This window comes from Camelus bactrianus, chromosome 12 (genome assembly GCF_048773025.1).
Source record: "Camelus bactrianus isolate YW-2024 breed Bactrian camel chromosome 12, ASM4877302v1, whole genome shotgun sequence".
In the NCBI taxonomy this organism is placed as follows: domain Eukaryota; kingdom Metazoa; phylum Chordata; class Mammalia; order Artiodactyla; family Camelidae; genus Camelus; species Camelus bactrianus.
The window spans coordinates 7,145,347-7,155,458 of NC_133550.1; the positions used below are offsets into that span (position 1 = coordinate 7,145,347).

At 56.7% G+C, this 10,112-nt stretch overlaps 2 protein-coding genes across 3 annotated transcripts; one reads left to right on the forward strand and one right to left on the reverse strand.

Annotated features, from left to right (window-relative positions):
* Nucleotides 1-1,139: 1,139 nt before the first annotated feature.
* On the forward strand, nucleotides 1,140-6,125 carry SHMT2 (serine hydroxymethyltransferase 2). Of its 2 annotated transcripts, none has more exons than XM_010946286.3 (12): nucleotides 1,140-1,289; nucleotides 2,270-2,467; nucleotides 3,050-3,129; nucleotides 3,310-3,510; nucleotides 3,800-3,881; nucleotides 3,963-4,085; nucleotides 4,211-4,350; nucleotides 4,644-4,809; nucleotides 4,999-5,098; nucleotides 5,184-5,339; nucleotides 5,418-5,525; nucleotides 5,639-6,125. In XM_010946286.3, the coding sequence occupies exons 1-12, from the start codon at nucleotides 1,257-1,259 to the stop codon at nucleotides 5,764-5,766; spliced, it is 1,515 nt and encodes a 504-aa protein (XP_010944588.2). In that variant the 5' UTR covers nucleotides 1,140-1,256; the 3' UTR covers nucleotides 5,767-6,125. The 2 variants fall into 2 exon arrangements, with proteins under 2 accessions (XP_010944588.2, XP_045366086.2); XM_045510130.2 differs by having other exon boundaries at nucleotides 1,217-1,328.
* A 170-nt stretch (nucleotides 6,126-6,295) lies between these two features.
* On the reverse strand, nucleotides 6,296-9,335 carry NDUFA4L2 (NDUFA4 mitochondrial complex associated like 2). The gene is made up of 4 exons (XM_045510132.2): nucleotides 8,452-9,335; nucleotides 8,007-8,095; nucleotides 7,168-7,228; nucleotides 6,296-7,042 (listed from the first exon to the last, which is right to left on the reverse strand). Exons 1-4 carry the CDS (start codon nucleotides 8,506-8,508, stop codon nucleotides 6,986-6,988), a joined length of 264 nt encoding a protein of 87 aa, XP_045366088.1. The 5' UTR covers nucleotides 8,509-9,335; the 3' UTR covers nucleotides 6,296-6,985.
* Nucleotides 9,336-10,112: the final 777 nt, after the last annotated feature.

Genomic DNA, 10,112 nt, shown 5'->3' on the forward strand with positions numbered 1-10,112 from the left:
TTTTTTTTATTTTAATGGAGGTACTGGGGATTGAACCCAGGACCTTATGCATGCTAAGCATGAGCCATACCCACCTGTACCCCTTCATCTCTTGATGTCCCAGCCATCAGTGATCTATTCTGATACCTCCAAGGCTATGGCATGCTGGGCATGGTGAAGGAGCTCAATATATTGGCCGAATGAATGAATGTAATATTGCTATGTAAGGCAATGGTTCTCAAAACCACTGCTTATTAGAATCACCAAGGGGAGGTTTTGTTGTGTGTCAGTGTGAGTGGGCAAAAGCCATTGAACTAGAACTTCTGAGGAAAGGCTCATATATTTGTCACATTTCCCAGTCAGTTCTGCTGCCTAGGTTTGGGGATCCTCTCCTGGAGGGATCCATGAGTCCCTTGCCCAAAGAATGAGTCCAGATAAGTCAGGCAAGAGGGAATATCCCTTCCAGTTCCAGTTCCAAAGATCTATAGCCCCAGGGTACAAAGAAAGCTCACTGATTGCTGGGGCAGCAATGGTGAATAGGTACCCATCACAAAGCAAAATTCAACATGTGCAAGGACAGGAAGCGGGCACCTCATTCAGCTCCCAGATGTCCCAGGGAAGGAGAGGATGGCCACAGAGGAGGCAGGTTTGGGAGGATGAGGAGGGACAGTTCATCCCAGAGCATGTTTACATACACAGCCTCATTTAATCCCCACCACATGTTATTTTATTATTGAGTTACAAGTGAGGTTAATTTGCTATTTAATTTCCCACAGCTGGAACTTGAACTCGGGTCCCTCACTCTTCCAAACCAGGGTGCTTTCCAGTGCACCAGAGCTCTCTAGCTTGTATTGGGAAGAGAGCCTAATAAGGCTAGGTACTCAGTAGACACCCAGTGAATGGTTGCAGTATGGACAACAGACAAGAAAATCAAAAACAAAACGAAACAAAAAAATACCCCTGAAGAGCTTCAGGACAGTGAGGAGATGGGGCGGCACTGGATCTCTTTTCTTTCAGGCAAAAGCCTCTGACCGTGGGGCTGTAGACGGGAAATGAAACGGAAGAAGAGGGGGGAAAAACTACAATTCCCAAAAGACCATATAAAGGGACTGGCTCACGCATGCGTAGGCCCCTCCCTAGTTCGGTAGCTTCCTGGTAGCTCTTCTCGCGCATGCGCCCTCTGTCAGTTTTCTTCCAACCCCTTACTTGCCCTGGCCGGAGTTGGTGCCTCAACCTCCTGCGGCGTCGACCTCCTGCGGCCTTGACCTCAGTTTGCGATGCTACCTTTCTCTTTGTTCTGGGCGACTCGGGTAAGAACGAGGCTCTGGAGACTGGGTGATCAGTAGAAAGTAAGCTCCCTTCCTACTCTAGCTTCCATTCACAAACTTGGCGTTCTCTTGGCTTTTCCACCCACGTGGTCTGGGTCTTGGGGGACCGGAAGGAGGATGTGCAACTAGAGGATCCCTGAGACCCTAAGTGTGCACACGATGATTGGGGCCCGTCCGCATTACGGGAACCAGACGCCCCAGGGCCTTGTGACCGCCCGTTTGACGTGGCATTAGGGAAGAAAACAGCACTGGATGCCCCCAGGGAACCTATGCTGGCCCACGAGTGGGGTTCCTGGCCTGGCCTGGCGAGCTGAGTCTTGCAAGCTCTGAGCCGTGCGGATGATGCAACTGTGCACTCCTGCTTGCATCAGGGGTCCTGTGACTCTGTGGGCTGGAAGGAGGTGCAAAGAGTGGGGAGCCCAAAGTACAACATGTGGGTTCTGGCTTCCCTGCCAGCAGTCCCTCCACCCCCAACCTCTTCCCCAGGGGTTGCTAAGGGCTACCTGCCCACATCCACTGCTCTGGAAATCACCTGTACAGCCATTGCCCTAACCCTTGCCAGCTTGATTGCCTCCCCGCTGCCCCCCACAGGGGTATCCTCTGAAGCCTCTGCAGGAAAACTGTATGTTCCTGTGGGTGGGGACTGCCCCTGTTCAGACACATATGCTTCTAGTGGACAGACTTTTTCCTGATGCTTTCAGAGTGGTTCATGGGCAAAGGTGGAGGGAGATTCTGAGGTGAGGTGAATGGACCGAATCAAAACCACCCCCTGGACATTGATTTCAACCTTGGTTCTAGAACTGACTTTTGAAAGTGGATGTGGGGGTGGTAAGAACTAGAACAAACTGACTAGACAACAAGCTGCTGGATATGGAGCCTGAGGGCCTGATGAGCATGGCTGAGGGTTGTTGAATGTTTTTGTCTGGGCAGTTTTTATTTAACCCTGGCTTTTCCTCCCCTAGCCTCTGCAGAGATGTGGTCAGCTGGTCGGGATGGTCATAAGGTGCCAGCACAGCGAAGCAGCCCAGACGCCAACTGGAGAAGCAACTGGGGGCTGGTCAGGCCAGGAGAGTCTATCAGACAGTGATCCTGAAATGTGGGAGCTACTGCGGAGAGAGAAGGACAGGCAATGTCGTGGCCTGGAGCTCATTGCCTCAGAGGTGAGGCCTGGGGAGAGGGGCCAGGGCTTGGGCCACTGTGGGTGCTGGAAGTAACAGCTCATCTTCCTGCTATTTCTCCAGCTCTCCCTTTCAGACTCAGGGCCTTCCTGTTGGGCCTCATCTCATTCTCTTCTTACTGTCATCTGAAGCAAAGGCAGGGCCAGACTGGATTATGGGATGGGGGCATTAAAAAGCTTCCAGATTTACACTGGAATTTGACACAACGTTGTAAAATAATTATAAATCAATAAAAAATGTTTAAAAAACAAAAGCTTCCAGAGCCTTCTGGGGCTCCTACATTCTAGTCTGGTCCCTCTTCCATCCCAGGAGGGAAGAGGAGCCTAGAAGCACAGATTTGAGTGGACAGGTGGCCTTGCTGGGGACCTGTCACACATCACAGCAGCAGGATTTCTGAGGATGCTGCCTCTGGCTCTGCCCCAGGCCTGGCAAGGAACCCTAAATGAACAGAGCTTTCTGCAGAACCCGGCTCCTCCTTGTGGCCTGGGGCTCTAGCAGGGTGGAGCTGTGGGGTCCAGGGAAGGGGGCTCAATACCTTCTGACATTGCCCCTCCCCCACCCCAGAACTTCTGCAGCCGAGCTGCGCTGGAGGCCCTGGGGTCCTGTCTGAACAACAAGTACTCGGAGGGTTATCCTGGCAAGAGGTGAGGGCTAGGCACCAGGAGGCTGAAGGACAGCCTCAGGGATGGTGCTCCCAGTGGGGGACACCTGCCTGCCCCCTCCTAGTGTGTATAGAGGAGTCGCCTTCCCAGTCCTTTGCTGCTGATCCAGGGGGATGGTGGATCCCTTTCTCTGTGCCTTGATATGCCCCCATCCCATTGCAGATATTACGGGGGAGCTGAAGTAGTGGATGAAATTGAACTGCTGTGTCAGCGCCGGGCCTTGGAGGCCTTTGACCTGGACCCTGCACAGTGGGGAGTCAATGTCCAGCCCTACTCTGGGTCCCCAGCCAATCTGGCTGCCTACACAGCTCTTCTGCAGCCTCATGACCGAATAATGGGGCTGGACCTGCCTGATGGGGGCCAGTGAGTATGGATGGCGTGGGTGATGGGCTTCTGGGCAGTGTGGGCGTGGGACCACGTACTGTGCTCTGTGCAGACGGAACAGGCCTTTCCCTGTCCTGCGAGTTACAGTGGATGAGGATGATAAGACCCTAGTAATCAGCGCCTGGCACAGGGTGAACAGAGCAATGAGGGTGGTACCTGCTAGGAGCTGTGTTCCAGGGACCGAGGCCTTTGGAGTGGGGCAGGAAGGGAGTGGATAAGTCTGGGAGTTATTCCACTCTGAACCTGACTTTTTCTTCTCCCCTCCCAGTCTCACCCATGGCTATATGTCTGATGTCAAGCGGATCTCCGCCACTTCCATCTTCTTCGAGTCTATGCCCTATAAGCTGAATGTGAGTGCTCTAGGGTGTGGGGAGGGAGCTGTGAGGAGCTGCCCACTTTCTCCTTACCGCTTTAGCTTTCTGTCTGTCCAGCCCCAGACCGGCCTCATTGACTACGACCAGCTGGCACTCACTGCTCGGCTCTTCCGACCGAGACTCATCATAGCCGGTACCAGTGCCTATGCGCGCCTCATTGACTACGCCCGCATGAGAGAGGTTGGTGGAGGGCTGGAGCACGGCCCCTCCCTCAGGGGTGGTGGGGAGACTCTGGAGAAGGCGCACCCTGGGGCAGGCCTGTGTGGGCCCTCCCCAGGCTGAGGCCTGTCTCTGTACCCGCCCAGGTGTGTGATGAGGTCAAGGCACACCTGCTGGCAGACATGGCCCACATCAGTGGCCTGGTGGCTGCCAAGGTGATCCCCTCACCTTTCCAGCATGCGGACGTTGTCACCACCACCACTCACAAGACCCTTCGCGGGGCCAGGTCAGGCTCCCCTGAGGTCAGGACTTGCCTCTCCCTTCCTTCACGCCCCACCTCCAGGGCAGAGAGGAACTCATTCCTACCTGAAGCCGTGTCTATGAGAGTTCTTCTCCTGCCCATGGTGGCAATTCCATGGCAGAGGGTTTGGGGGTGGAGGTGAGGGCTCCTCCCCTCAACCCCTGGAGTCCAGGGCACCAAACACAACTATGTTGGACTCTGATAGCCCGCAGGGGTCGGGCCCACCGGCTTTGCCCTTTCTTTTCACCTTAGATTCTGATCACCTATCTCCCACACAGGTCAGGACTCATCTTCTTCCGGAAGGGGGTGCGAGCTGTGGACCCCAAGACTGGCCAAGAGATCCCTTACACATTTGAGGACCGAATCAACTTTGCTGTGTTCCCATCCCTGCAGGGGGGACCCCACAACCATGCCATTGCTGCAGTGGCTGTGGCCCTAAAGCAGGTAAAGGAGCCTACTCTTGTGGGGTGGGCGGGGTGGGGCCTGGAGGCTCAGACCCTGCACCTGAAGTTGGAGCTGGTGGAAGGGAAGTGCCAGGGTGGGAGGGGACTGGGATGGGGTCACAACTGTGCTGGGGGTGGAGGAACAGAAGGGGCAGGACTTAAGGTGACAGCGTTGCTGTCTTATCTCCAGGCCCGCACCCCCATGTTCCGGGAGTACTCCCTGCAGGTCCTGAAGAATGCGCGGGCCATGGCTGATGCCCTGCTAGAGCGAGGCTACTCGCTGGTGTCTGGTGAGCCATGGGGTTTGCTGAGAGCCTCTGTCATCTCGGGCAGAGGCCCAGGACTCAGCACTTCCCGCTTACTGCCCGCCCTTAGGTGGCACTGACAACCACATAGTGCTGGTAGACCTGCGGCCCAAGGGCCTTGATGGGGCTCGAGCTGAGCGGGTGCTGGAACTCGTATCCATCACGGCCAACAAGAACACCTGTCCTGGAGATCGAAGCGCCATCACACCTGGGGGCCTGCGGCTTGGTGAGACCTGGGGTACCAGGGGGGAAGGGTGGCTGCCGGGTGCGCTTGGGCTGTGCTGATCCTCCTCTGACTCCCCAGGGGCCCCAGCTCTGACTTCAAGACAGTTCCGCGAGGATGACTTCCGGAAAGTTGTGGACTTTATCGATGAAGGCGTCAACATTGGCTTGGAAGTGAAGAGAAGGACTGGTGAGTGGGCAGGACCCTGACCCCAGCCAGCCAGTTGACAGTCGCTGTCTCCCCTTCCCCTAGCTGATCTAACAGCCTTCCCGACGCCACTTTTTTCCCTCACTCCTCTCTAGCCAAACTCCAGGATTTCAAATCCTTCTTGCTCAAAGACCCAGAAACAAGTCATCGGCTGGCTGACCTCAGGCAAAGGGTGGAGCAGTTTGCCAGGGCCTTCCCCATGCCTGGTTTTGATGAGCGCTGAAGGCATCTAAGAAATGAGGCCCACAGCCTGACCTTTATTCCTCTTCCCCCAATCTGGACAAGTGGCAAGGTGGGGGGGCTGCTTATCTGCCAATTTTTTGCTGGAGGAGGAGAGGCCTCCCACTTAGGGGAAAAGCCAGGTGTGGTTCCCCTTCCCAGAATTTGTAGCCAAGAAGGTTTCTTCTTGTAACAAGACTTAGAAGGAGGCGGCTTGGGGCTTTCTGCCCTAACTGCTTCCATTATCTCAGTGTTATAGACTCCCTGCTCTTTCTTGGGGAGGGGGAGTTCCCGTTGTGAGCCAGAGGAAGGGGTGGGTTGGCACCCTCCTTTCCGTTTTTATCTAATAAAATGCTAACCTGCTCTGAGCTTCTATTACTGTGGGAGGGGTCCCCTGGGCCAGGTGGTGATTTGTCTCCCTCAACGTGTTCCTCCCTTCCCTCCCACCACCACCACAAGGACCCCCGGGGCTGCAGCCTCCTCTCTGTCTCTGATCAGAGCCGACACCAGACGTGATTAGCAGGCGCAGCAAATTCAATTTGTTAAATGAAATTGTATTTTGCCCACGGCTGCTTCTGTTTGATCCCTGGGGACGGAGGGGGGCAAGGGAGGGGTGGGGAAGGCAGGGAGAGGCCCAGGTGTGAGGCAGGAGGGGGTGCCCATTGGCACGAGAGGCAGCGGGCTTGGGCACCAGGAGGAGCGAACTGCGCAGAGGGACGTAGGTGCATCCTCACAAGCTGGCTGGGCTGTCAGGGGCGAGCCCAGTCGAGCCCAGTCGAGTCAGGGCAGCACCGCCCCTGGGCTGGCGCCTGGAGCCTGGGCTAACATGGGGCCTGCCACGTCACTTGGCAATCAGAGGCCCCTGCTTGCTCTTGGCTCACGTAGGCCACGCTCAACACGTAGCATACACACCACACCCTGTGAGGCCCGGGTAGCGGGGCAGAGGGGCTGACATGGCCCTTTTAGGTCAACCAGGATGCTGCCTGCCCTCCTAGCTCCCCCTCCCCCTCGTGAGACTCAAGCTGAGGGTCAGAGGCGCTTCCGCTGCTGGGAGTGAGGGAAGAGGCTGGGGGTGGGGCTACCTCCCCTCCTCGTGGGAACCCGGCCTGTGTAAGCAAGAGCTGGACAGGGTGGCTAGAGTGGCGCCCTGGGGTGGAGGGTGGAGAGTGGAAGAAATGAGTAGGCTGGCTGGTGGTTCACATGGACGTGCGCTGCTGCCAGGCTTAGAAGTCTGGCCGGTCCTTCTTCAGCTTCTTATAGTCAGTGGAAACTGCAAGGAACTATGGGAGAGAAAGGGGGGTTGCACTGAGTGCCCAGGCCTCCCTTTGCTGGGGGTCAGGGGTTGTGGAGCTGGGATCAAGAGATGAGCGGATGGAGGTGCAACCCTAAAGCCACTGGCAAGTACCTTGTATTGGTCATTGGGGCTCAGGCGGTTCCACGGCTCTGGGTTGTTCTTTCGGTCCCAGCTGTAGAGAGGGAGGAGGGTTAGGGCTTCCTCTCTGGGAGCTAAGGGGACATCTAGGGTCTCTGCCCCCACCCCAGCACCCCTTTCTCTGTAGGGGTCCATTTCCCAGAGACTGAGACAGGAGGGGGCGCGTTATTGGGTGCTGACAAGGGAGACAAGAAGGCTGTCACTATTGTCAGTGTGGGGCCAGGTGACAGACTGACAACCTAGCCCAAGGAATCCCACCTGCTCCCTAGCACCCTAGGTTAGCCCTGCAGAGCAGAGAGGTGGGAATCAGGCAGAAATCCCAAGGTGCTGGGGTTGCAGTGATGTGCCTCGAATTGAGACAACAAATTCCACCTCTGGCGGGGCTTGGCATCTCCCTGAAGCCCATCTCTCCCCGCAGCCCTGGCCCCAGAAGCACCCCCAACAGCTCACCCAGCCACCCCCACTCCACCGTGCTTGGGCAGCAAGATAGAGGTACCCAAAGGCTGCCAGCGGTGGCGGCGGCAGCGGAGGCAGCAGAGCCACGTCGCCATGGTAACCAGGCCGGTATAAGTTCTGCAACCCAAAGCTGGCCTACTCTTCTTGAGCCACCAAGGAGTGAGGAGGAGTGAGCGGTCAGTCAGTCGGGTGGGCCCTAGGGGAGGTGGGGGCCTCCCAGGTCAGGAGCTGGCTCCAGCCCCTAGATGCCTGGGGATTTCCACCAGGACCTCTTATTCCCACCGTCCCTGAGAGGCATTCCTACCCCATCTTGCCCAACCCAGGACCCCTTACTGTGTCCCAAGCCAGGCCTTTACCAGACGTCCGGGCTGCGCAAGGCGAGCCGTAGCAAGTAGAGTGCAGCGCTGCCCATGCCCAGGCCAATGAAGCCAATCATCGGGATAAGCTGTGGGGAAGACAGAGGGCACTTTCAGGGTTGGCCCCCCTCCCAATCGCCCTTTACAAGCTTTTCTGCTCTCGCTCACCCCCACCCTGGGTCTGGCGCTCCCTCCCCTCTGGAAGCAGGGACCTGCACCCTCCCACACCACATTTCCTGCCATAGTTGCCCTCGTCCTACAGTGAGCCTGTCTGAGCTAGATTCAAGGAACATGGGGGTGAGGGGGCATATTGCAGACATAGATTGAAGGCACCCTGGAGAAAGATTAGGAGCATTGGGGAAGGCAGGATACTGGTAGATTTGGGGGCTGCAGAGGCATCCAGAGAGTTAGGAGATAGAATCATGGCTCCTGGAACCAAACTCACCCCAGGATGTCTCTTAATCTGCCGGTAGAAGCGGGCTCCAAGGCTGGTTCCTGCCATATCGCCTCTCCAGTGTCTGGTCCTCTCCAGCGGCCCTACTCCCTTGCTCCTCCTGGGGTCCCGCCCCACTCTGGGGAGGGGTCAGCCCAGCCCAGCCCAGCCTGGCTGCTTCCTCAGACTCACTCCACCTCCCATCTCTCAGCCGGGAGATTGTTAGGGAGCAGAGGGATTTCTGCTCCTCCAGTCCTGGTCCATGGGACACTATCATGCTTTGGGCTTTGGGCTGGTCCAAGGGAGAGGCCTCTCAGACTCTGACCCAGAGACTGATTGAGGGGGGATCCAGAAGTGGGAGAAAGGACTCACCAGGGGACAGACAGGCCTCCAGCAAAGCACAGATGTGGAGTGTTCACAGGGAGGACCAGGAGGGGTTGGTGACGAGTGAAGGTATCTGCAAAGCTTCCCTGATACCCTGAGAGCCACCCAGGAGCTGTCAGGTCTTGGGGACTCTGCTTCTGTCTCCCTCCACAGGATAGTGGGAAGAGGAGGCAGACAGAGAGACCGACAGAACTAAAGTTGCCCCAGCCGCTCTAGTCTGGGCAGTTTTTCCAAGTTGTATTGTGGTTGGCCTGGAATAGTGTTTGGAGAACAGGGGAGCCAGGCATTATCATAAATCTGGCTCAGGATAAAATAAGTCAGTTATTAAAGTCTAGGGGCTTGAGAGACTTTTTCCCTCTGCCTACCTTGGGTAGGGGGTGAAGGTGGAGAGCCATCCAGGGAAGCCACTTTATGCCTCTGGCTGTGATAGAGAGAAAGCAAATGGAGTGAAGGAAATAAGGAAAGATAGAAAAGATGTTGAAGGAGGGATGAGAACAAGACAGAGAGAGGTATAGAGCGATTTCCTCCCTTTGCACAACCAACTCAGGTGTGTGCTATGTTGTCAGGGTGGGAAGGCTCATTGCCACTGTTTTTGAGGAACTGGGATCCAAGGGACCCAGGAGCTGAACCCTAATCACCTCTCCCCACTACTATGCTAACTTCTACCCTCCCTGCTGCGCAGCTACCCATCCTACAGAGCTGCCCCACTTCTCCACTCCAGGACCCCGTGGTGTCCAGGCAGGGTCGAGTTTTGCACCCACCGCTGGGCCTCTCGGACGAGGCATCCTTTCCTGTGGGTCCTCTTCCTCTTCCCCACCCTCCTTTCACTGATACCTCCCCCGCCTCCTGTGCTGACAAGCTGGGCTGTAATTAGGCTGCGGGGTCCTGGGCTTTCCGCCTCCCTCCGGCGGATAATGAGATAAAGTGTCAGAGACACGGGGAGAACAAAGAGACAGAGACTCGGTGCTTACGTGTGTGGGGGGCAGGGGAGGGGGACTGACGGGGTGTCAGGGCCTGGAGCAGAGCAGAGCCCGGCCCTCCCCGAGCACTCGCACCTCCAGGGCTGGGTCAGGGACTGGAGTGTCCTATCACCTGTGCCCCCTAGCCCTCCAGCCTCTGGAACTAAAAGTTAATCCTGGAGCTTGAGGTGCCACACAGCTGGGCTGCACATCTGGCTCTGAGTGGCACAGCTGGGGCGCCAGGACGCAGACAAGGATGTCTGGCTCCTGCGTCACGCCTCTTAGCTTCTTGGGCCCTTGCCTGTCTTCCGGTGCTCTTCCTTGTGATGT